The sequence below is a fragment of the Salmo salar genome, chromosome 24, assembly GCF_965601325.2.
Source record: "Salmo salar chromosome 24, fSalSal1, whole genome shotgun sequence".
In the NCBI taxonomy this organism is placed as follows: Eukaryota; Metazoa; Chordata; class Actinopteri; order Salmoniformes; family Salmonidae; genus Salmo; species Salmo salar.
Window position 1 is genome coordinate 26,159,824 of NC_138314.1, and position 27,102 is coordinate 26,186,925.

At 45.7% G+C, this 27,102-nt stretch overlaps 1 protein-coding gene across 1 annotated transcript; it reads right to left on the bottom strand.

Annotated features, from left to right (window-relative positions):
• Positions 1-1,345: 1,345 nt before the first annotated feature.
• Positions 1,346-26,709, bottom strand: LOC106585479 (BICD family-like cargo adapter 1). Its single transcript, XM_014171732.3, has 10 exons — positions 25,559-26,709; positions 24,276-24,491; positions 14,151-14,267; positions 9,288-9,434; positions 8,883-9,062; positions 8,511-8,729; positions 6,625-6,768; positions 6,333-6,463; positions 6,010-6,130; positions 1,346-4,841 (listed from the first exon to the last, which is right to left on the bottom strand). Exons 1-10 carry the CDS (start codon positions 25,964-25,966, stop codon positions 4,656-4,658), a joined length of 1,869 nt encoding a protein of 622 aa, XP_014027207.1. The 5' UTR covers positions 25,967-26,709; the 3' UTR covers positions 1,346-4,655.
• Positions 26,710-27,102: the final 393 nt, after the last annotated feature.

The following is a 27,102-nucleotide window of genomic DNA, read 5'->3' on the forward strand; positions in this document are numbered from 1 at the left end:
TCTTTTATTTTTATTGGCCAGTCTGAGATATGGCTTTTTCTTTGCAACTCTGCCTAAAAGACAAGCATCCCGGAGTCGCCTCTTCACTGGTGACATTGAGACTGGTGTTTTGCGGGTACTATTTAATGAAGCTGCCAGTTGAGGACTTGTGAGGCGTCTGTTTCTCAAACTAGACACTCTAATGTACTTGTCTTCTTGCTCAGTTGTGCACCTGGGTCTCCCACTCCTTCTTCTATTCTGGTTAGAGCCAGTTTCCACTGTTCTGTGAAGGGAGTAGTACACAGCGTTGTATGAGATCTTCAGTTTCTTGGCAATTTCTCGCATGGAATAGCCTTTATTTCTCAGAACAAGAATAGACATGAGTTTCAGAAGAAAGTTCTTTGTTTCTGGCAATTTTGAGCCTGTAATCGAACCCACAAGTGCTGATGCTCCAGATCCTCAACTAGTCTAAAGAAGGACAGTTTTATTGCTTCTTTAAATCAGGACAACAGTTTTCAGCTGTGCTAACATAATTGCAAAAGGGTTTTCTAATGATCAATTAGCCTTTTAAAATGATATACTTGGATTAGCTAACACAACATGCCGTTGGAACACAGGAGTGATGGTTGCTGATGATGGGCCTCTGTACGCCTATGTGGATATTCCCTTAAAAATCAGCCATTTCCAGCTACAATAGTCATTTACAACATTAACAATGTCTACAATGTATTTATGATCAATTGTATGTTATTTTAATAGACAAAAAATGTGCTTTTCTTTCAAAAACAAGGACATTTCTAAGTGACCCCAAACTTTTGAACTGTAGTGTACATCCACACTTACACATATGTAACCTGTGTCAAGTCATATAGCTTTATGTAATTTATCTTTTGTTCATTCTCACTTAACATTTCAAACTGAATGTCATTGATACTAAGTTCACTTGTGTTCTGGGATATTGCCTTTCAGTGTCATGACAGCATGCATTATCCATATTGAATTGACTGGGGCAGGGTATATGGTCCCTTACCATTACAGGAAAATATTGAATGTGTCAGGAGAGAGAGGGGGACCTGGTTAAGTTCAGTACCACATTAATTTATGAAGGATAAATTGCAAAAATGTAATTATTGATGATTGTCCACTAATGAGGTTGACATGAAGCTATGTTTCTTACCATATGTCTATAGTGGTGGGTCAGGGGGGAAATGGGGGTACTGATGCAAAAATAATGTATACCAAGACCTTCCACAGATTGCCCAAATTCATGGTCAGTTACCTATTTCGAAGGTTCCAGGCATTTGGAAACCCAAACAATGTTTTTCATTGGTGATTGTAAAAGGACACACACACACACACACACACACACACACACCACACACACACACACACACACACACACACACACACACACACACACACACACACACACACACACACACACACACACACACACACACACACACACACACACACACACACACACACACACACACACACACACAACACACACACACACACACACACACACACACACACACACACACACACACACACACACACACTGAGACCAAGTGAAATGCCAAAGAACAGGGCCCATAAGGACAAGCAGATGACACACCATGGAATGTCTGCTTTTTCCAAAACATGCACAAACACACACACAAACACTCAACGCAAGAGAACATCTCTTCCTTCAGCATCCAGGATGGTTAACGGTTAATAAAATTGAGGACAGGAGACAGGCTTTAAAAAGATTTTTCAAATGGAAAATGGAAACAATACAATTGACAGTAATTTTGGACATAACATATACATGAAGAGTAAACAACATTAAACTGAATAAACAAATACATGGATGTAAATTACAGGCCAGAGCTCTTGAACCGACCCCCCCTAACCCCCTGAATGAACAGAATGGCCAAACTTTTAGACCAGAGGCCATGTCCAGGAACACCTGGTGCCAACAGGCCATGAGGCTGAGACGAGGCTGAGTTCAAGAAGAAGACAAGGATATGAGAACTAACATTCTGGTCATGGTAAGTGTTGTTTGATCTCGTTCGTAATATAGGTAAATGCTCCCTCCATGTTCAACCAACCTCTAGCTTGGCCTGCAGAATATACTTCTCATCACTCCGTTCTGAGGCTGCAGTCTAGCTGTGTGTGGTTGGCTTCCTGTCCAATATAATAATGTCGCCAGTTAGTGCCTTTCCAAGCTGACCAGCTACTGGTGTTAGACCCTTAACCATTCCCTCAGATCAATACAACAACACAGCTGCTTAGACTACAGACAAATAGGCAGAACTCGTTCCTTTACACTCTTAGGAAAAAAAGGTTCTATCTAGAACCTTAAAGGGTTATTGGCTGTCCCCGTAGGTGAACGCTTTGTAGAACACTGTTGGGTTCCATGTCAAACCCTCTGTGAAAATGGTTCAACATGGAACCCAAAAGGGTTCTACCTGGAACCAAAAGGGGACAGCCGAAGAACCCTTTTGGAACCCTTTTATCTAAGAGTGTAACTGTGGGCTGGAGTGAAGGCTATGGAAGCAAATCCTACTTTGTAGAAAATGTCAGTACTACCCAGAACCCCCGTTAGAAGCAAACTGGTAATGACTTTGTTTTTGTTGCCTGGCTGGTGAACACTTGATTCAAACATTGGTCGACTGACTCACAGAATCCAAACTTGTGATACAAGAGCATAACTCTAACTTCAACAACATTCTGTGATTTGCGTGAAAGTTAGAATTACTTATTGCTTGGACAGAACTGAACAGTCACATGAAGAACTTAGACTCTCCAATCTTCACCCCTCCTCTCCCTTTCCACAGAGATCCCAATTTGTATGTAAACACTCAAAACACAAAACAAAACTACAGGGACAATGAAAGTATCATTCTAAAAAGAAAGAGTACATTTTCATTTTATGCCTTTATAAATCTATTGATTTCATCCCAACCTACTCTCAACTCTTTAAAATAACCATTCTTTGGGTTTATCCTAATCAACAACCTAACCAATTGAGATGGCGAGAAGACATCTGCATAGGTTTGCTCAGGTGCTTTAGATATGACTTCCAATACACACACAGAGGTCAGAGGACCGTGCCAGTCTCATGCTAAAACGCGCCATGAGGCTTCAGATGCATCACATTTATCTACACACACTCTACAAATATGGAGTCACAGATTCTCTATGACTGGCCTGAATGAAAGCCCAAAAGCTAGGAAATAAAGTGTCCACTATCATAAGCTTTGAACCAAAGGGAATGGCAGTAGACTGTCTATATTACTGTGAGACTATAACTAAAGCACTCTGTAGGCCCTGTCAATAGGTTTTCCTGTGGAACTCGATTGGTGGTAGCTGACTGAGTAGGTTACTTTGTGTTCCAATGAATGGTCATTTGACAGTTAACTATAGCACAATATGGATGCCTTTGACTTGCCAAAGTTAGGCACTGCAGACGTATTGAGAGACCGTTTTGACTTCCCCTTTCTCAACCTAGACTAATGTAAACAGTTGTGAGGATTTGGTCAGTTTGGAGGAAGATACTTGGCCATTGTACAGACAATGTTTGAAAATACAGTTTTCTTATCATTCTTTATATGTGAAATGTATGCTAAACGTGACATTCGAACTGTAGAAGTCCACCTGGATAGAGGCTGCAACTAACGACAGCTGTCTAGAGGTTTATTTAGATGTCAGAGACTGACAAGAGGCCTGTGTAGAAATGTCCATGGACCTGAGATAGACCCATACTCTCTGACTGGTTTTCATACATTCAGTGCTTGGTAAATGTAAGTGTCACTTTGTCATGCCATGGTTGCTCAGTCAGTATTGAGTATGATCTGAGGTAAACTTATGATCGATATACATAAAGACAAGTGATATGTTTATGGATTTACTGTGGCTTGATCTGGACATTTACACTTCTGTCTTATTTTTGTGAATGCAAAAGTTGTGTGATTTTGGTGTGTTGTGTTAGAGCTACCTTTAGCTATATTAACCAATGCATTGGCATGATCATAATTGTGAAGTGCATACCAATTGAATGAAATCCATCTATTGGACTGTATTGATTGGGAATAAGGCCTCTTTGTAAATCCCTGAACACATGAATAAACCTGAGAACATGTCTGAGTTAGCTGTAACAATGCTGCTTCACACCCAGAGGCTGGTCCTTCTCCTTCTCGCCCTTACCCAGATCCCTGCCCCACCGTCCCAATCTCTCCACTCCAAGGCCTTGGTGAGTCCCATATTGAACACCCTCTCCCCAGATTCCTTGGCCTGTGACAGCACACAGGAGTCAGCCCTACTGTATGCATACAATCCCAGTCTGGAGTTTTGGCAGTGGGGTAAAGACGCTGGGAGGCACTACTGGGGAACTGACCTCTTTGGAGGTAATATATGTAACCCTGTTCATGTAAGCCCAATGGGTGTTTATGGGATTGTAGCCAAGGCCTCTGGAGGTGTCTTACAGTGCTACTCATTCATTCTATAAGGGTCTGTAAGGAAGGGCATGATGGGACAGATAAAGTGCAATTGACCGCTGAACCTCTTTAGCCCCCCGTCTGACAGTCTGCATCACTACCCTTTGTCTTTAGCTTTACCTTTACTCTTTCTCCATCTCTTTTTCTTGATCTTTTCTCTCGTGTTCACTCGGGCCAGTCCAGAGGCACTCAGTTCTTTTTGAAGAAGGAAAAGAGCCTCTTGTCTCCATCGGAGAGACGACCGGCTCGTCTGGAGGACTGGCCGGAGGGGCCCCCGCGACCCCCAGAGGGCCCAGCGAGGGTGTAGGGGGTCACCCTCCACTCCTCCTGGTGCTTTTCCATAAGCTGCTGATCAATCATACTGTGCATATCATCCTAAGAGAGAGAAAGACAGAATGAATGAGTGACAGAGAGAGAGGGTGAGCACAGTAGTGATAGATAGGTAAAATGAATGTGAGGGGATGTTAAAGAGCACAGGGGGTTTTAGAGAAGAGAAACAGGAGGCAGGAGGATGGTGTGACAGATTGGCATGGAAGTGGGTGGTTTTGGGTGATCAAATGGCTTAGAATGGGTGAGCGCATTTCTGTTGAGTCAGCAGGCCATGGCATGGAATGGCTCAGCGTGGCATGGAAGAGTCGCACAGGACAGAACCAGGGTGAGATGGCACACCTCACCTCTAATGCAGAAGGGGGGGTACCACAGGGGAGAAAGGGTGGTACGGAAGCTGAGAAAGGCCACTAGATCAGAAACCACAAGAGCCACACAGTAAAGAGCCCTGAGGAGGCAAACTGCAGCCAGGGAAAGAGAGAGGAAAGAGCTGCTAGTTACGGGTGAGGGAGGGAGGGAAGGGAAAGTAATACACTGAGTCCTCAATTTAGTTAGATAGCTACTAGCCCTACTTGCTTAATTGTTTGCAGTATGTTCAATGAAAACCCAAGGTTGAAACTCATTGAGGAGTGAATTAGTACTTCAGACACTCAGGGTATGTACAGTATCGTACATGTTAACACATACACACGCTTTGGATAGTGGTAAGTTAGAGGAGAGGACAGGATGTGGTGGGGAAAAGATCACCATACACACATTTTCACCTAAACCTACAACTGTAAATTTCAGTCCACTAGTATACTCTTATTTAATGAATAAATACAGTACACATTAAGAATGATAATTCCTGTGTGAACGTAATCATTCATACGTTTTGTCATTCGTACACATATGAGCTGTCAGATACACATTCATATGGTATCTGTTATTATATCAGTTTGACAGTCCATTCAGTTTGACAGTCCATTCAGTTTGACAGTCCATTCAGTTTGACAGTCCATTCAGTAACAACCAGAGGACAACAATGGAAATAAGTCAGCGGACTACAATGGAAATAAGTTGTTCAACTTTATTGTGTTATCCTCCATTATTTTAAATACAATGTATCCACATGTGTGGCTGAATTGTGTTTTAAATAATCCCAAAATTCTAATGAAATAACTCATACTATGAGTGGTCTAGTGTGCCCCCTGATGAACCCTGACCTCTGACCCACCTGCCAGGCCTCCAGCTGCTGTGATAGGTTCAGCTTCTGCTGGATGGCGTCCAGGAGCTGGCTGTTCAGAGACATGATATCTATCTTACACTTGGCCAGCTCCATCTCCACCGCTTTCTTCCTGTTAGGCAGACAGACACACAGCTTAGAGACAGACAACACCTCTCTAGTTTCTATGCTCTGAATGAGAGCTTATGACTGGCCTGCTTATTCAGGAGATGACAGTAAAACAACTCATTGTTGTTATATGCTAGCCTATTACATACAGGACAAACATGCAATGTAGTTGTGCCCCAAAAATGTGCTATGTTTTATGGTCTTACTTGGAAATAGCGTCATCTCGGTCTCGTATAGCACTTTGGAGCTGTTCACTGGGGTCTCGTGCTTCAGACATGGCCCTCATACGCTCACTCTCCTCCTGTACAGAGCACATCTCCACAGAGAGCATCGCCATCTTCAGGACAGGGGAGGAATGACATAGGAGACACTCATCAGACACATTGTCAACCTTGTGAGTAAGAAATCCCATCTGTGTCTTGCTTGAATAACAAGGCTGTGTTGAAGTGATCTTGTTGGAGAACAACAGCGATGATAAAGCTCTGTGTGCAGTAGTACCTGATTATGGAGTTGTAGAACCTCTTCTTGGCTGCTCTGTGTTCTGTCCTGCTCTGCTTCGTACATCTCTCTCACTCCTCTCAGCTCTTCCCCAAGCTTTCTGACCTGGTCGTCAAGAGCCTCCTCGTCACTACGGCGAGAACCCTGCTCACACACAACCACAACAACACACATAGACTCATTATATTGTGAATTCAGGTCAAACTCAACTCAATTCATTTGGAGTTGTTTTGAGTGTGTACTGAATATCGCACACTCTTTATTGGATGCATGAAGGAACTAAATATCTGTATAGTATATCTGGTCAGTATTTTCATATGTACAGTACCAGTCAAAGTTTGAACACACCTACTCATTGTTTTAACCATGTTATGAGGCTATACAGTGTTTGTTTACATTTACAATGTTTACAAAGACTGGAGAAAAACAATCTTATATTTTGTGTTCTCATGGAGTGTGACAGTTGAACTAAGCTCATGAGGCTTATAAGTTATATAAGTTATATTCTTCAGGGATCAATGGATATACACATATATATATATATATATATATATATATATATATATATATATATATATATATACACTACTGGTCAAACATTTTAGAACACCTATTCATTCAAGGGTTTTTCTTTATTTTGACTATTTTCTACATTAATAATAGTTAAGACATCAAAACTATGAAATAACATATATGGAATCATATAGTAACCAAAAAAGTGTTAAACAAATAAAAATATATTTTAGATTCTTCAAAGTAGCCACCCTTTGCCTTGATGACAGCTTTGCATTCTCACAACCAGCTTCATGAGGTAGTCACCTGGAATGCTTTTCCAACAGTCTTGAAGGAGTTCCCACATATGCTGAGCACTTGTTGGCTGCTTTTCCTTCACTCTGCAGTCCAACTCATCCCAAACCATCACAATTGGGTTAAGGTCAAGTGATTGTGGAGGCCAGGTCATCTGATGCAGCACTCAATCACTCTCCTTCTTGGTCAAATAGCCCTTAAACAGCCTGGAGGTGTGTTTTGGGTCATTGTCCTGTTGAAAAACAAATGATAGTCCCACTAAGCGCAAACCAGATTGGGTTGGTGTATCGCTGCAGAATGCTGTGGTAGCCATGCTGGTTAAGTGTGCCTTAAATTTTAAATATATCACCAGCAATCCCCTCCATGCTTCACAGTGGGAACCACACATGCAGAGATCATCCGTTCACCTACTCTGCGTCTCACAAAGACTTGGCGGTTGGAACCAATAATCTCAAATTTGTACTCATCAGACCAAAGGACAGATTTCCACTAGTCTAATGTCCATTGCTCATGTTTCTTGGCCCAAGCAAATCTCTTATTATTATTGGTGTCCATTAGTGGTGGTTTCTTTGCAGCAATTCGACCATGAAGGTCTGATTCATGCAGTCTCCTCTGCACAGTAGATGTTGAGATGTCTGTTACTTGAACTCTGTGAGGAGCAATCTGAGGTGCAGTTAATTGCCAATTGACTGACCTTCATGTCTTAAAGTAATGATGGACTGTCATTTCTCTTTGCTAATTTGAGCTGTTCTTGCCATAATATGGACTTGGTCTTTTACCAAATAGGTCTATATACCCCCTGTACACCCCCCTACCTTGTCACAACACAACTGATTGGCTCAAACGCATTAAAAAGGAAATAAATTCCACAAATAAACTTTTAACAAGGCACACCTGTTAATTGAAATGCATTCCACTACCTCATGAAGCTGGTTGAGAGAATGCCAAGAGTGTGCAAAGCTGTCATCAAGTCAAAGGGTGGCTACTTTGAAAAATATAAAATATAAAATGTGTTATTTCATAGTTTTGATGTCTTCACTATTATTCTACAATGTATATCTGTGTGTGACGGTCAGTACCGTGGACTCGTTGCCGTCTAGCAGGTTCTGTGTGAGTCTGCGTAGTTCCAGTAGACTGGCATGCAGGCTCCCCATGGGAATGTCCTTGGCTGAGTATGTCTCTGAGGACTCGTCCATGGAGGAGTCTGTGGACAGGGCTGAGTCTGTGATGTCGTTCCCCCGCAGGTGGGAGACGAGCGAGCGCACCTGGCAGTAGGCCTCCCACAGCTGGAGACGAAGCTAGAGACAGAGAGGGAGAGCAGCTTAGCAAAGACGGTTTATAATACACTATGAATCCCTGATATGATATCTAGGACTCTCTGTATGCCACTCTATCTCACAAAGCAGGATGTGTGTGAGTGCATGTGCGTGTGTGCGTGTGCATGCGTGTACCTGCTCCCTCTCCTGTTCCTGCTCCTCTTGCTCCATGCTCTGTTCTATCTCACAGAGTAGGCTGGCAGGGTGTGGGCTGAGGCCTTGTAGACTTCTCTCCTCTGTGAGCTCCTCAAATCGGGCACTCAGATGTCTGTGGGACACCCGGACCTCCTGGAGCTCCAGCTGGCTCTGCCGTAACTGGACACACACAGCAATACAGTGGACAACAAACAGTAGACAACACAGTGGTCAACACAGTGGTCAACACAGTGGTCAACACAGTGGTCAACACAGAGCACTGATACCATACAGATCAACATGACACACTCAGACACACACACCTACAGAACATGTCTATAAACCCATATTCACACATAATACAGGAATATTATGGCACTGTACAAAGAGCGACAGAGATCGTACCTGTAAGTCCTTCTCGTGGTGATGTTTCTCCAGCACTAGCGTTCTTTCCCTCAGGTTGTCAACAGTGTTCTGAAGTAGCTCGTTTTCCTCTAGCACAGCGTTAACCCGACGCTCCAGCTCTCTCTTACGCTCCGACAGCATCTTAATCTGACAAGATACACAACCCCAATAGCCAAGTTACACATTGTGCTATGGGAACCTAGGACAGTGAAGATGTTGTTTTGTTTCGGTAGCTATCTGCACTCAGTGTTAGCCTCTATAAATCTGTTTCTCTCCTGACTGACTCTGAGGAGTTCAAATGTTCCAGAAGATTAAAGTACTCCCCCTGGTCCAAAAATGTTTGTTGCCTAGCATAGGCGTAGGAGGTTTCTGCCACCCTCATTTACAGGAATGTCTCCGTGGTAAGCTGATAGTCCAAATGGACCCGATAACAGTTTATTCCTTCATCAGTCTATAAAGTGGCCTCGGACTGAAGGCTAACATTGCACAAACACTGCACATTTCTAGCGATACAAGGAGAGTTGTTTGTAATATGTCTGGTGGCAGCCTGAGCAGCTTAATCCACTTTCTCGTTATCCCCCATCCATGCTTTGGCCTACATCTGGTAACCTACTTTACAGTGCAGTATGTGGACTTCTTTGCCACCATGTGGACTTCTTTGTAGATTCATGTTCTTCGTGTGCCCTTCAGATATTTTGGTTGACATTGCTGTGATTTTCTGTTTAGCTGGACTGTAACATATCCATCCTTGTCACTTTAAATGAAGAAAACCCGTTGCAACCCTGGGAACATCCAGACACTGCAGTATATCTGAGCTAAATATAGAGCGGTAGCTTTTTCACTCTGCAGTAAGGGTTACTCCTCTCCAATAAGACCTACTTTTAAAGAGGAGGCTGAGAGGTATAATATATCTGTAATGTTATCATTCTATGACCCTAAGCTAGATGGCTGACATTACACATGACTGATATTACTGTGTATTCTCCTGATAAATGTTTCACAGACAGAAACATACAGTATCTCATTCTCCATAGCAGTACAGTGGGACATGTACACACATGCGACATGCAGCATGCAGACAAACCAATATAACCACTCACTTCTAGCCCTTGCTGCTCCAGTCAAGAGGAAGGAGTCAGTCACGGTATTAGAGGAGGGGAACAGGGAGAAATTGAATGATTGATAGAAAAGGAGGAAAAACTGACAGGGCAATATTTGTTAACTTATTTCTTTTAGCCTTTATTAGGCTCTCTAGTCTCGCCTCAACCTGTAGGCTCTCTAGTCTCACCTCGGCCTGTAGGCTCTCTAGTCTCGCCTCAACCTGTAGGCTCTCTAGTCTCGCCTCAACCTGTAGGCTCTCTAGTCTCACCTCGGCCTGTAGGCTCTCTAGTCTCGCCTCAACCTGTAGGCTCTCTAGTCTCACCTCAGCCTGTAGGCTCTCTAGTCTCACCTCGGGCCTGTTGGCTCTCTAGTCTCGCCTCAACCTGTAGGCTCTCTAGTCTCACCTCAACCTGTTGGCTCTCTAGTCTCACCTCAACCTGTAGGCTCTCTAGTCTCACCTCGGCCTGTAGACTCTCTAGTCTCACCTCGGCTTGTAGGCGCTCTAGTCTCGCCTCGGCCTGTAGGCTCTCTAGTCTCACCTCGGCCTGTTGGCTCTCTAGTCTCACCTCAACCTGTAGGCTCTCTAGTCTCACCTCAACCTGTAGGCTCTCTAGTCTCACCTCAGCCTGTAGGCTCTCTAGTCTTACCTCGGCCTGTTGGCTCTCTAGTCTCACCTCAACCTGTAGGCTCTCTAGTCTCACCTCAACCTGTTGGCTCTCTAGTCTCACCTCAGCCTGTAGGCTCTCTAGTCTCACCTCAGCCTGTAGGCTCTCTAGTCTCACCTCGACCTGTAGGCTCTCTAGTCTCACCTCGGCCTGTAGGCTCTCTAGTCTCGCCTCGGCCTGTAGGCTCTCTAGTCTCACCTCGACCTGTAGGCTCTCTAGTCTCACCTCAGCCTGTTGGCTCTCTAGTCTCACCTCAGCCTGTTGGCTCTCTAGTCTCACCTCAGCCTGTAGGCTCTCTAGTCTCACCTCGGCCTGTTGGCTCTCTAGTCTCGCCTCAACCTGTAGGCTCTCTAGTCTCACCTCAACCTGTAGGCTCTCTAGTCTCACCTCGGCCTGTTGGCTCTCTAGTCTCGCCTCAACCTGTAGGCTCTCTAGTCTCACCTCGGCCTGTAGGCTCTCTAGTCTCACCTCGGCCTGTTGGCTCTCTAGTCTCACCTCTGCCTGTAGGCTCTCTAGTCTCACCTCAGCCTGTTGGCTCTCTAGTCTCACCTCAGCCTGTTGGCTCTCTAGTCTCACCTCGGCCTGTAGGCTCTCTAGTCTCACCTCGGCCTGTAGGCTCTCTAGTCTCACCTCAGCCTGTTGGTTCTCTAGTCTCGCCTCAACCTGTAGGCTCTCTAGTCTCACCTCAACCTGTAGGCTCTCTAGTCTCACCTCAGCCTGTTGGCTCTCTAGTCTCGCATCAACCTGTAGGCTCTCTAGTCTCACCTCGGCCTGTAGGCTCTCTAGTCTCACCTCGGCCTGTTGGCTCTCTAGTCTCACCTCTGCCTGTAGACTCTCTAGTCTCACCTCAGCCTGTTGGCTCTCTAGTCTCACCTCAGCCTGTTGGCTCTCTAGTCTCACCTCGGCCTGTAGGCTCTCTAGTCTCACCTCAGCCTGTTGGCTCTCTAGTCTCGCCTCAACCTGTAGGCTCTCTAGTCTCACCTCTGCCTGTAGACTCTCTAGTCTCACCTCAGCCTGTTGGCTCTCTAGTCTCGCCTCAACCTGTAGGCTCTCTAGTCTCACCTCAACCTGTAGGCTCTCTAGTCTCACCTCAGCCTGTTGGCTCTCTAGTCTCGCCTCAACCTGTAGGCTCTCTAGTCTCACCTCGGCCTGTAGGCTCTCTAGTCTCACCTCGGCCTGTTGGCTCTCTAGTCTCACCTCTGCCTGTAGACTCTCTAGTCTCACCTCAGCCTGTTGGCTCTCTAGTCTCACCTCAGCCTGTTGGCTCTCTAGTCTCACCTCGGCCTGTAGGCTCTCTAGTCTCACCTCGGGCCTGTAGGCTCTCTAGTCTCACCTCAACCTGTAGACTCTCTAGTCTCACCTCGGCCTGTAGGCTCTCTAGTCTCACCTCAACCTGTAGGCTCTCTAGTCTCGCCTCGGCCTGTAGGCTCTCTAGTCTCGCCTCGGCCTGTAGGCTCTCTAGTCTCACCTCGGCCTGAAGGCTCTCTAGTCTCACCTCAGCCTGTTGGCTCTCTAGTCTCACCTCAACCTGTAGGCTCTCTAGTCTCACCTCAACCTGTAGGCTCTCTAGTCTCACCTCGGCCTGTTGGCTCTCTAGTCTCACCTCGGCCTGTAGGCTCTCTAGTCTCACCTCGGCCTGTAGGCTCTCTAGTCTCACCTCAACCTGTAGGCTCTCTAGTCTCACCTCGGCCTGTTGGCTCTCTAGTCTCACCTCGGCCTGTAGGCTCTCTAGTCTCACCTCGGCCTGTTGGCTCTCTAGTCTCACCTCGGCCTGTAGGCGCTCTAGTCTCACCTCGGCCTGTAGGCTCTCTAGTCTCGCCTCAACCTGTAGGCTCTCTAGTCTCACCTCGGCCTGTAGGCTCTCTAGTCTCGCCTCAACCTGTAGGCTCTCTAGTCTCACCTCAACCTGTAGGCTCTCTAGTCTCACCTCGGCCTGTAGGCTCTCTAGTCTCGCCTCAACCTGTAGGCTCTCTAGTCTCACCTCGGCCTGTAGGCTCTCCTCAGCCTGTAGGCTCTCCTCAGCCTGTAGGCTCTCTAGTCTCGCCTCAGCCTGTAGGCTCTCTAGTCTCGCCTCAGCCTGTAGGCTCTCTAGTCTCGCCTCAGCCTGTAGGCTCTCTAGTCTCGCCTCAGCCTGAAGGCTCTCTAGTCTCGCCTCAGCCTGTAGGCTCTCTAGTCTCACCTCAGCCTGTAGGCTCTCTAGTCTCACCTCGGCCTGTAGGCTCTCTAGTCTCGCCTCAACCTGTAGGCTCTCTAGTCTCACCTCGGCCTGTAGGCTCTCTAGTCTCGCCTCGGCCTGTAGGCTCTCTAGTCTCGCCTCGGCCTGTAGGCTCTCTAGTCTCGCCTCGGCCTGTAGGCTCTCTCGTCTCACCTCGGCCTGTAGGCTCTCTAGTCTCACCTCTGCCTGTAGGCTCTCTAGTCTCACCTCGGCCTGTAGGCTCTCTAGTCTCACCTCGGCCTGTAGGCTCTCTAGTCTCACCTCGGCCTGTAGGCTCTCTAGTCTCGCCTCAACCTGTAGGCTCTCTAGTCTCACCTCGGCCTGTAGGCTCTCTAGTCTCACCTCTGCCTGTAGGCTCTCTAGTCTCACCTCGGCCTGTAGGCTCTCTAGTCTCACCTCGGCCTGTAGGCTCTCTAGTCTCTCCTCAGCCTGTAGGCTCTCTAGTCTCACCTCGGCCTGTAGGCTCTCTAGTCTCACCTCTGCCTGTAGGCTCTCTAGTCTCACCTCGGCCTGTAGGCTCTCTAGTCTCACCTCGGCCTGTAGGCTCTCTAGTCTCGCCTCAACCTGTAGGCTCTCTAGTCTCACCTCAGCCTGTAGGCTCTCTAGTCTCACCTCGGCCTGTAGGCTCTCTAGTCTCGCCTCGGCCTGTAGGCTCTCTAGTCTCGCCTCGGCCTGTAGGCTCTCTAGTCTCGCCTCGGCCTGTAGGCTCTCTAGTCTCGCCTCGGCCTGTAGGCTCTCTCGTCTCACCTCGGCCTGTAGGCTCTCTAGTCTCACCTCTGCCTGTAGGCTCTCTAGTCTCACCTCGGCCTGTAGGCTCTCTAGTCTCACCTCGGCCTGTAGGCTCTCTAGTCTCACCTCGGCCTGTAGGCTCTCTAGTCTCACCTCAGCCTGTAGGCTCTCTAGTCGAGTCATGTGCTGGTTGGTAGAGATGCTCTTCTCTCTGAAGTCATCCCGTAACGAGTGGACCTGAGTGGACAGCTGCCTCTCCACATCTGTTGCCTGGAGACACACAAACACACCCCAGACAGAGAGCGTGAGCACAAATACATTAACAAATAATTGTATAACATGTTATTCATACATTCAATACAACTTGCCTCAAGGGCAATTAAGAAAGGCATTACCAGATGACAAATATGAACATCTTCCACATGTAATACAAGGTGCATAACGGTAGGGTTGTAAAGTCCTAATTCAGAACAGCTCAGAACTCTCACAACAACACATCCTCACGCCACTCACATACTTCACATTGTACCATGTTGAGAAACGTTCTGAGTCAGTATCCAACACGGTAATGCTTGGAGTGGTATTTGATTTGACACACTGTTACCTCTGAGTCACCACAGTGTTCCTGTAACTGGCATGCAGCTGTAACTGGTATCCAGCTGTAACTGGTATCCAGCTGTAACTGATATCCAACTGTTCCTGTAAAAGCACAGGTTTGAGTAACTCAATCTTTAACATCCATTTAGAGCTTGGTCCCTACTGCCCCCTTCCCCGGCCGAGCTCATTGGACTGTTCTGATCAACAACTCACTCACTGCCTACCAGCCGCGTGCAGATCACAAAGCCAGACCAACAGAACCTTATTAGCATAAGTGAGGCTGCACTCAGGCAGCCCAGACTCTAATGATCATCATCACTGCAATGGCAACAGATGGTGGAATCCTTGATACCCTTCACTTACTTCTCTCCAGCCTCTGCACTGAGGAGAAATATAATTGCCATATAACAAAGCAATTATTGATTTATTCACTGGAGGCAAATTTAACTTAACAGGTCGATGTCAAGATAGATAAAGCCCTGGCTTACTGAGAATATAGAGATGTGATATACGGTCTGTACACCTCTGACTACAGTATTCCCCCATTATCATGACACTTTGATATCTAATAGATCTCTGTCTTCATTAGAAATTCCACAAAACATTAATCCAACGGGCTGATTCCTGTCAACAATCATTTACATTTCAGTCATTTAGCAGAGTCATTTATCCAGAGTGACTTACATGAGCAATTAGGTTTAAGTGGCTTGCTCATGGGCACATTGACAGATTTGTCACCTAGTTGCCTCAGAGATTCAAACCAGCAACCTTTCTGTTACTGGCCCAACGCTCTTAACAGCTAGGTTACCTGCCACCCTCCGATCAAACAAACAATCAAAGGTCAGCTGTATACCAGCTCTGACAAATAACAACCAGGTGGAATCATACCTCTACATCTGTTTGCTACTGATACTCTATATCCGTGGCAGATGTTTGATATGTTTGCCTCTAGGTGGCAGTCCGATGTTTATAGGATCTTTCAGTCAGCGGTTGAATTGTTGGCCACCGTGGTGACTGGTGACGCCTTCGTGAGTAGTGACTGCATGGGACAGGTAAGAACAGGAAGTTACCAAACACAGCCGCTCTCTAATGCTCTGTCCTTGTTTTAGACCTACAGGTATAATGTAATTGGACAGAGCTCTCCACCCATCTGTCTGTCTGTCTGAGTCCAAAACAGAGTTGGCTTTTCTACTACAGTCTACTGTAAGTGAGTTAGAGATTTAGGTGAGATTTATGGTTTCCCCACTGGGCGTCTGTGGTGATTCGTGGAACTAGCACAGCATATTGTGTAATAATACAAGGCTTATACTCATAAATCTGCACTACACCATGCTTTTTGGAAAGCTTTTATAGGTGAGGAGAAATGAGTGTGTTCCATTCACACTTGAATGCACTTGTGTCCTTAAGTAACTCAGAGAGGGCTTGGAATTGTTATGTATTCTGTGTGGGAGACTAAGGGAAGAACAACCTGAAAACTCAAATCTGTGCTGTGTCATAACACTGTTTGGTCAGTGCACTATGCTTACAAAAATAACAAAAGGCCGAGGTGAGACTAGAGAGCCTACAGTCTTCTACTTCTATGTACCCCTTTTTCATAATGGCACCTTGTTGTCCCCAGTGATGCATGGGAGGAATGATATAGCCTATACCAAATGCAGAATCATAATTAGTTTGATGTATTCTTAGACATTCAGACACAGCTGCTCTACTCTGCCATTCTGAATGTGCTTCACATTCTCCTAACCAGGCCAGGAAAATGCACACAGCTCTTCATCTCTGCTAAACTGGCCGATGTATCGGTCTCCTCAGTGGAGTTCTATGCAGAGCCCAGTCACAGTGGGAATGTGACCTTTGACTCAAGTGTCACACTGCGCCTGACAGATTGAGATCAGAGGAAAAACAGGATATTTCACTGTGTTGCCAGATGTACTGATATTCCCCTTAATCTGGGCATAAAGTCCTCAGATCCCAGATCAAGCATTATCAGTACATGGGGGAAATTGGACTACTGCAACAGAATCCAGGCCAAAAACTAGGGCTCAATATGCTGAGAGACAAGCATAAATGCTAATTCTTTCTCCAGAGTCAGGACACAAAGGTACTACTTGTGCAATGTTCCCTCTAATTTCCTGGGGCACTGAGCAAATGTTTGGTCTTGTGAGCAGAAACTTGAACATTGTGAGAATTTTGGCCAACTTCCGGCGCACGTTTACAGTGAACACTGAGGCTGTACCCTTACAGTTTTAGACAGAAGCCAATAGGCTATTGTGGCTATTGGAGAATAATGTAGGTCTACCAACAAAACCAATGGAGCAAATCCCATAACATTTTCACATGGAAATAGCTTTTGATTTCTATGATATAGCCTACAGTAGCCTGGTGTTCAATGCAGGCCTACATTGCATGAGACTTTTAAAAACGGTTTTACATTATGAAGGGTTTGACATTAATTCATGATTTTTTACTTGGTCATAGGCCAAACAGGTGACTGTAAATGTCATTGTATTGTGTTGTATGATGCAAGAACCCACTTTACAAAATAAAATGAATTATTATTACCATACAGAGAATTAGACAATGTAGGTTACCCCTCTGCCTATTGGCTTATTTGCATATTCAAGCTTGTCTCAAAATTCAACACCGCACCTTTAATTATGACATAAGCATTTTACCTGACAGGCTTTTCAAAGACAGCTTGAAATGTAGACTACACGTTTTGTGCTCTTGTAGGAAGCAGTATGTCCCCATTGCTGGCCTATACTTACCTATAACTGGGCTAATAACTCGCTAACTAGCAAAGAATATCAACAAATGTGCACACGCGCGGCTATGCGCTCTGATCTGAAAAACGCATTCACTCGCTGGTGATTAAAATACCACCAACATAATTCTACTCCGTTGCGCGTTGGCTCTGCATACAACAACGTCACAAACTCACACTTGCAAAGTTAGATTTGGTTTGGTTTGTTGCATTGAAAGGGGGCTGATATAATGTTGATTCGATCACAGAAAAAACGATGATCTATATAATGCAAACTAATGGGGCGTCTCAGTGAAGTTCAATCTCTTACGTCTCTGCGCGGCATGGTATTTCTTCTGCGCCGCAGTCCTGGAGGAGGTGGCGCACGCGCACAGCTTTGAGGGAACATTGACCTTGTGCCAAGCCATGATCTTTCAAAGGGATAATCACAACATTCTCAAAACCCTTTAATTTACAGCAGTCTTTGTTAGGAGAGGAACAATATCTTCCCTACATAAAGGCCTAATCCATAGCGTCTTTAATACAAGAACATAGCAGAGTTTCTGTGGTTTCCAGTCTAATGTTATTGCTTACACCTATGAGTGTGGAATGGAGAGGGGGTAGGCAGATCCTTAAGGGATTTACCACTTGTATCCTCTTCATTTTTAATATCGGTAATTAAATCAGTGATTTCCAATGGCTTATCTGTTCCCTCTGTCTCTGCCTGCCCTCTCCTCAGGATGCAGAACATACTGTACAGAACAAGCTATTATACACATATGGTTGAAGATGACTTGCAAGTCCATGTGTGTACCTGTCAGGTGGATCTGTGTTACAACCTGACATTGGGTTGGCTGTACAACACACAGTGCCGCAGAGAGCACATTCCCATGGTAACACATGAAATCTCACATATGACACCCGGGTTGTCATAGCAACCAGCGAGAGAGAGACAGGATTTATGGAGCTGTGTAACTAGGTGGCCATGTTCCTGGCATTTTCTTTAGTCATAGCACACAGTGTATTAGTTTATGGATCTACATGATGCAAGTCATGCCATGCACTAAAACAATACATATAAGTCAGTCTTCCAGTTTCCCGAGTGGCGCAGCGGTCTAAGGCACTGCCTCTCAGTGCTAGAGGCGTCACTACAGACACCCTGGTTTGAATCCAGGCTGTATCACAACCGGCTGTGATTGGGAGTCCCATAGGGCAGTGCACAATTGGCCCGCCGTTATCCGGGTTTGGCCGGCGTAGGCCGTCATTGTAAATAAGAATTTGTTCTTTACTGACTTGCCTAATTAAATAAAAGTAACACAGTTTAACGTTATCAATGAAGCTCTGAATGTCAGCACCACTGATGGCAGCAGGCAGGGAGCAGCAGTAGCAGCAGGCAGGGAGCAGTAGCAGCAGGCAGGGAGCAGTAGCAGTAGCAGCAGGCAGGGAGCAGCAGTAGCAGCAGGCAGGGAGCAGCAGCAGCAGGCAGGGAGCAGCAGGGAGCAGTGGCAGCAGGGAGAAGCAGAGAGCAGCAGGGAGCAGTAGCAGCAGGCAGGGAGCAGAAGGGAGCAGTAGCAGCAGGCAGGGAGCAGTAGCAGCAGGCAGGGAGCAGCAGGGAGCAGTAGAAGCAGGCAGGGAGCAGCAGCAGCAGGCAGGGAGCAGCAGCAGCAGGCCGGGAGCAGTAGAAGCAGGTAGGGAGCAGTAGCAGCAGGCAGGGAGCAGTAGCAGCAGGTAGGGAGAAGTAGCAGCAGGCAGGGAGCAGTAGAAGCAGGCAGGGAGCAGTAGCAGTAGCAGCAGGCAGGGAGCAGTAGCAGTAGCAGCAGGCAGGGAGCAGTAGCAGCAGGTAGGGAGCAGTAGCAGCAGGCAGGGAGCAGTAGCAGCGGGCAGGGAGCAGTAGCAGCAGGCAGGGAGCAGCAGCAGGTGTCCTCTGTCCCTTCGCAGCCTTAGGATCCATTCTAGACCTGATGTTTCTGTTCTTCATCACAACTGATGGCCTGGAAAGATGCCCAGTGTCTGTGTTGAACACATGGTGTGTGTTATTCACCTAGGTGTTTTATACGGTGGTAAGTAGCCATGGAGAATCGCAGAGCACAGCAGAGTATTACCCATGGCCCATGGTAATACAAAGTCAGCTCATTACAGTTAGTTGAGGTCTATGAGTTTATCATAGTGTAATGCAGAGCTTCAGTGTACACATACACATAGACCTAACACAAGGCCTTAAGGGGGTCTTGGTAACCACACAACACATTATTACTCCCATCTACACACTGGCCTTAAAACAAGCAGCTCCAATAAGGTCACTGGAGGTGCTATGGATGTCTGATCATCTTGGCGTAGCCAGAGATTTGGGGTTTTGATTTGATCAGGGTTATAGCCTAAAACATGTAGGCATTTGTGCTGGAGTCAGGTCTACCCCTTTCTAAATGTGTGCTGTAATGCAATTAGAGAAATGTTCCTTCCTCGCTGGTTCACTCTGATCAGATTAGGCCTCAGGGGATTGGCCAACCTCACACCCCAGGCCAGCCAAGCCTACCAGACCAGCAGACACCACTGGGTTTAGGTGTGTTTTTATGTCTGTGCTTCTTTGAGTCTGTATGAGTAGTAAGTGTCTGTGTCTCTACAGTATGTGGCTGAATATTGTTGAATATGTTAGTGACATGTGTGCCTCTCATAGACTTAAGTCTAGCTCATCGAGAATGGCTCCTGTGTCCTAGTGTATTAGTGGCAAGTTTGCACTGTCCCTTTACATGAGGGGCAATGGCTCACACACAGACAGTGCTCACACACAGACAGGGTGACCGTGTTTAATTAGCTGTGAGTGCAGTATGGAGTAGTGTTGTTGTTCTGGCTACTGATTGAATGCATAAAAAAAGGCTATTACAGAGGATTATCACCTAATCCATTCAGTGCCGCATCTTACACACTGCGTTTTACATCACTTCCTGTGGCCAGCTCCACCACACCAAGGTCATTCCTGCTGCATCCAATCAGACACTTGGTTCCAGCAGACGATTGGTTCCTCCCTCTAATCTGTTATTATGAAAGTGCATTGTTATTGTGAGTGTAATCTTCAAAGCTTTGTTTTGAGAATGGCCATTGGAAGAGCTGTCAGACACATGATAGGATTCTAGCCATTCTCCAGGCTCTCCACTGTCATGACTGCAGCCTGCAACAGATTACCACTTATTTCTGTCACTCCTTCACAGGGGGGTGCCTTATTTTAGACTGGAATACAGTGGACACATGTGGCACTCCTGTCATGTGTCTGAGTCTGGTCCCCAGTGAATGTGTCCAGAGTGGCCCGGTTAGAATGGAGCTTACGTTAAAGAATAGATCTTAAAGAATAGATATTAAAGAATAGATCTAAAAGAATAGATCTAAAAGAATAGATCTAAAAGAATAGATCTAAAAGAATAGATCATAAAGAATAGATCTAAAAGAATAGATATTAAAGAATAGATCTAAAAGAATAGATCTAAAAGAATAGATCATAAAGAATAGATCTAAAAGAATAGATCTTAAAGAATAGATATTAAAGAATATATATTAAAGAATAGATCTAAAAGAATAGATCTAAAAGAATAGATCTAAAAGAATAGATCTAAAAGAATAGATCTTAAAGAATAGATCTAAAAGAATAGATCTAAAAGAATAGATATTAAAGAATAGATCTAAAAGAATAGATCTTAAAGAATAGATATTAAAGAATATATATTAAAGAATAGATCTAAAAGAATAGATCTAAAAGAATAGATCTTAAAGAATAGATCTAAAAGAATAGATCTTAAAGAATAGATCTTAAAGAATAGATCTTAAAGAATAGATCATAAAGAACAGATCTTAAAGAACCCTGGAAATGAATTTATTGCTTGTTTTGTAGTGAGCCTTGCCAGACTAAATGGTCTGTCTGTAGATAAAACAGTCAGCATCCTTGTCTCTACTAATGCTGCTACAAAGAATATGTCATTACAAAGCCAAAACATCTCCTAATCCATGTCTTCGGATAGGACTACGCGCTCACAGACAGACAAACCTACTGTAATCCTAGTAAGGCTGTTGCAGTACAAGGGGAAATGATGGGAAAGACAGACAGACAGACAGACAGACAGACAGACAGACAGACAGACAGAGACAGACAGACAGACAGACAGACAGACAGACAGACAGACAGACAGACAGACAGACAGACAGACAGACAGACAGACAGACAGACAGACAGACAGACAGACAGACAGACAGACTGTAATCCTAATAAGGCTGTTGCAGTACAAGGGGAAATTATGGGGAAAGACAGACAGACAGACAGACAGACAGACAGACAGACAGACAGACAGACAGACAGACAGACAGACAGACAGACAGACAGACAGACAGACAGACAGACAGACAGACAGACAGACAGACAGACAGACAGACAGACAGATCCTACATACAGGCTGGTGCAGTACAGAGGGCAGACATACATGCGGAAAGACAGACAGACAGACAGACAGACTGTAATCCTAATAAGGCTGGTGCAGTACAAGGGGAAATAATGGGGAAAGACAGACAGACAGACAGACAGACAGACAGACAGACAGACAGACAGACAGACAGACAGACAGACAGACAGACAGACAGACAGACAGACAGACAGACAGACTGTAATCCTAATAAGGCTGGTGCAGTACAAGGGGAAATGATGGGGAGACAGACAGACAGACCTACTGTAATCCTAATAAGGCTGGTGCAGTACAAGGGGAAATGATGGGGAAAGACAGACAGACAGACAGACAGACAGACTGTAATCCTAATAAGGCTGGTGCAGTACAAGGGGAAATGATGGGGAAAGACAGACAGACCTACTGTAATCCTAATAAGGCTGGTGCAGTACAAGGGGAAATGATGGGGAAAGACAGACAGACAGACCTACTGTAATCCTAATAAGGCTGGTGCAGTACAAGGGGAAATGATGGGGAAAGACAGACAGACAGACAGACTGTAATCCTAATAAGGCTGGTGCAGTACAAGGGGAAATGATGGGGAAAGACAGAGGGAGAGCAGATGATTTAGCGCTTCTCTGGTGGCTCTACTACTGGGAGGTTTGTCAGAGTCTGGTGTGGGTTCCCTAGGAGGATGTGTTCTCAGAGCTGTGGAGTAAGCAGGCCATTGCTTAGTAACAGAGAGATTACCATGGCTGACTTCATTCATTTTATTACATAGGAGGTCTCTCTGGCATCTGACAGCAGTGAATCACAGAAGCCTGATCAATACTCTCTATTAGCACTCATAAATTACCCCCCCCCCCCCATCTACACCGATTTCATATTAACCAAGGCTGCTTTTAAATGAACTGCAACTTAATTACGTACCTAGCGGGATCCATAGCAACAGACCAGTTCAAAGCCCCCTCATTGGTCAGAGACTGATGGTGGATGACATTTAATCTGATCAGAGATGGAAATGAGAGGCGAAGCAGCGGGTCTGTATAACCCAGCGGTGCTGCTGCTGTCTCTGCATCTGTAACAGCACACAGCCAGCAGCAGCCCTGGTCAGGAGGGCTAAAAACAGCCATTGACCGCTAGCTAGCTCTCTCCCTGCTGGGCTGTGGAAGGAAGCAGCATCTGCCTGACTGCAGCTCACATCTATTCCCAGGACAGACAGCACCGCACCACAGGCATTGTCACCCACACCCACAACACTGTCACTGGTGTCACCAGAGCACATCAGCAGGCAACACCCGCCTATCTCCACATCTGAAGCTCCTCCGGCTACTAAAATGACTGTCCCTCTGACTGAAGTCAACACACAGCTTTCTCCATGTAACAGCCTTAACATACCCAGATTAAAGGTATCAATATATACCTTCAACTTGCACAAAAGCCTATCCCTGTCCCTCACGTCACTGGAAAGCTAGTCTCGTTTAGAAACAGCTATGTAACGCCGTGCCTATCAGCCTCAGTCTGGTATGCTATTGGTAAAATGAGCAGCAGTAAAATCATTTCTAACAGTCTGTTGATGTAGAGGATATGGAATGAATGGAAACATTGGGTGTTTCTGTCCTGGAATGAATGTCCATTAGGAAAAAATTGTTTTTCCAGATATTCATGTGATTTTTTTGCTGCAGCTCGACTCAAGTTGGTAGAAGAGCTGTCTACTACCTTCCTGGCCGGTGTTTCCATTAGTTTCCCATTGGGATTTAGGCCTAAAAGGAATTGACCACTCTGCTAGTCAGGTTGTCAGGGCAATGCCTCCCACTTTAGTTAGGTTTGAGTGATTTGACTTCGGGCTGTAGTCAACCAGCTTCTTGGTGGAGTCTAATCAACAGTATTACCTACAGCACTGTTGCTCACCTCCATCAATCCAGCCTGTCCATGGAGTCCAATCAATGAAAGCTTCTCCTGACACATGTCCATAACCCTTTACAAAGTGGATGTGTTCTGATTGAACATTTACCACCTCCACTCTCCCTGTCATCCTATCATTCTTTCTCAGTTTTTTTCTGTTCTTATCCCATCAATCATGTAGGTTATCAAAACATTTTGTTACCTAAAACATCAAATCTGTTTTAACAGCCTGTAGTTACTGATCAATATGGATAGGAGAGTTGCATAAGTATTATGCAGCCTAAATCATTCTACATGATTCAGCATTTAAGAGGTGAACGTTCCACTTTCGATGACTTAGCATATGCTGATCTGTATGAGAGAGAAAGAGAGAGAGAGAGAGAGATAGAGAGAGATTGAGAGAGATTGAGACATGGGGAAAGAGATTGAAGCAGTCCATGTATGTGCATGTATGCATTCCATATGAGAAGATAGTTGTACCCTCTCTAGAAATGAACACGGCAGACTGAGACATCCAGTGTTGAGGCCCAGTGGTCCACAGACAGACAGACAGACCGATTGACAGGTCTACAGACAGACAAAAAGGTCCACAGACAGATAGTTATCTCCACTCACCCGGTTAAGTTGCTCCAGCAGGCGGTGGTTCTCTTCTGACAGCTCCCTCATAGCCGTGGACTTGTCGCGGTCGGCCTCTCTCAGCTGGACCTGATGGCGCTCCAGCTCTCCTTGCAGCTGCTGGACATCGATCTCCAGCTCCGCCACGCGGTCCCCCCACTCCCCCTCCCTACTCTCCAGCCGCCGCCGCAGCTCGTGCTTCTCCTGCTCATGGTGCTGTGGGTGAGGGGAGACAAGGGACGGGGTTAGAGATGCTACTGGACTGGAGGGACCAGGTTAGGCCTGAGACTAGTAGTAGTAGTAATAGACATTGGATTGTGAAAGGATAGCACAAAGCTTCTGCTCTTTTCTATCCATAGCTTTATAAAGCTGAGGCAGGGGGTGGGGATATGAGTGTGGACTTATAATATGAGAGAACCAGAGGGTCAGGGTATGGGGGGTTGGGATGGGATGGGTGGCATGGTTGGTTACACACATGATGTAGCCCAGAGCATGTTGGGTGATCAGTCCCGAACAAAGAGGTGTGTCAGGAATAAAACATGGTTGGCAAAACACGGTTTGTAAAAGGATAACGAACAATGTTATCTTCCCCAAAAAGCTTTGAAATGTCTTGATGAATACTGTGCACTGGGTAATGGCGTAGTGCTGTGTTGTTAGAGATCAGGGCCCTGAGCAGATGGAGCCTACAGTAGATACAGTAGGCCATCTCCATGGGACACTAACAGGGGATTAGTCGTTGTTCCACTCCAGGCCATGTGCTGAGTGGAGTGGGGGGTTTCAGATGTGATGAACAAAAGCTCTGCTGTCAGCGTGAACAAATGCAACAGACATCTATGGGGTTTCAGGGCTTTAGTGACACCCCAAGATGTTGTGAACACCCCTCCAGCTGTGTCAATGCTACCTGTCAGTGTCAGGTAATGACAGTAAAAGCATATAAATAAAAAGTAATTGTGAGAATTGAGTGACCTCAGTCTGCTGTTAGAGCAGTGTTTTGTGCCCAAGTGTTTTTATGAGAGAGGCATTATACTGTTATTACACTGTATGGAGATTAGCTGTAAATTGTAGACAGTCTGAAAAAACTGTTTACAATGTGACATCTGCTCAATAGCACTACAATAATGGAGGACAGTCCTAATCAGTTGAATATGGTTACATACACTGCTTAACTCCACATGAATTTACTGAGACAAAAAGGATGGCCAAACAACTGAATTGAAAAACAGATCTGGAAGGACTGAATCGTGATTATACAGTATTTGGCAGTGAGTGTAAAAGCTACTTACCTCTAGTTTATCGTTAAGATCTTTGTTCATTTGCTCATATTGCTTAGTCAGGGCTTGGTTACGCTCTAGCAGAGCCTTGCCTAGTTTAGCAGCTAAAACCAAGTCCTTCTCTTTTTGACGGAAGAGCGACAACAAGTCTGTATTCTGTCCAATTACAGGCGTCTCAAATTCGGGCAACTCTTCCTCCTCGTCGTCCTGCTCCCCAGTAAGCATGGCTAATTCCTCTTCCAACGCCATCCCGAGGCCTCCAGAGTCGGTGTGTAGCAGCGAGTGGCCCTGAAATCCTCCCTTTTCTTGTGGGGTTTTGTTGCCCTGATCCACCGGGTGCTCCATGCAGTCGCTGTCCAGCTCGGGTGGTGCTGAAATCGCGGCCTTAGATGTGTGCAGGTCGAGACAGAAAGCTGACATCGCCGCCCGACGGACAAAAAAAAGAAGAGATTAGCCTACCCAATTGATTTATTCCGGTTGAACCCACTCTGTCACTGGGTCGGGCTGACCGGATCCTCTCTGTGTCGACAATATCTCCATAGATAGGGTTCCTTGGTAGGCATATATGTTACAGTTATTAAACATCACAGAAATAGCTAACCTGTCTGACTCAAATTTCCCTCACACTCGGAAGACCACCTCCCCTAAACCGTACACACCAAGCTCTCGCTTTAATCCTGCAAACAGTGCCGCCTCCTCTGCAGCTGAGCTGACGACGAGCCTCTTGCTGTCTGCTGCTGGCTATCTTGGATGTAATGATTGTCGGTCCACAGTGTGCTTTGTCCCCACATTAACCGCCCTGACGAACTCTCAATAGCAGTCGGTCTGTCCACCCGGTTGAGGCGGGGTCCCGGCTCCCCATAATTGTTGGCCACTTTACACCGGAGGCATTTTGCAGAACCTCAGGCTTCGGCAAAATATCCAAAATACCCACTCTAGCAGAGCGCGGGGCCGATTGCGCCACCTCCTTTCCTCCCTGGAATGCGCGACACACGTTAGCTGACGTCAACAGCAACCTGTTACAAATAAACATCGATTGGTTGAGGATGATAACGCCATTGTTATTTAGCATTATGTGTGACGTATGTGAGTATTTCCTTCGCTTTGAGTCTACAAAGTTTCATAAAGCTTTTCAACGATATAATATTACATCAAGAACGTCCTCTCCTAGTCCTCACAGACATGGCACCAGGGTTAATTAGAGCAGATGTTTTGGCAGATGAATAGGGGAACACACGGGTGGTCTAGATCTGACCCCATTATTTCACAGCGGGTGTTCATGTATAAACAATGCAAAACCCACGTGATTGTCCTAATCTCTAATGTTAGGAATTTCCTAGAGGAATTCCCAATGATAAACATTTCTGTTATAATAAATTCATAACATAACACATAAAAGGTCAGTTTGCTGTTTAATCCCATTTTACTAGGCCTATATACATTATCAAACCAGAAACCAATCTACTCAGATACTATTTTATATTTTATAAACAGGCCTAATTAGTTACCACCCTCACCCTCTGTGTCAGTGCATATTTCAATATGGTCACATGTCA

What these genes read in the sequence shown, in the direction of transcription:
- LOC106585479 (XM_014171732.3), bottom strand. Translation starts at nt 25,966, where the DNA reads ATGTCAGCTTTCTGTCTCGACCTGCACACATCTAAGGCCGCGATTTCA. An exon ending in TAGACGGCAACGAGTCCACG is followed by an intron (nt 6,769 to 8,510) that starts GTACTGACCGTC and finishes GTGTGTGAGCAG; the next exon opens with GGTTCTCGCCGTAGTGACGA. An exon ending in TTCTACAACTCCATAATCAG is followed by an intron (nt 6,464 to 6,624) that starts GTACTACTGCAC and finishes CCTGTCCTGAAG; the next exon opens with ATGGCGATGCTCTCTGTGGA.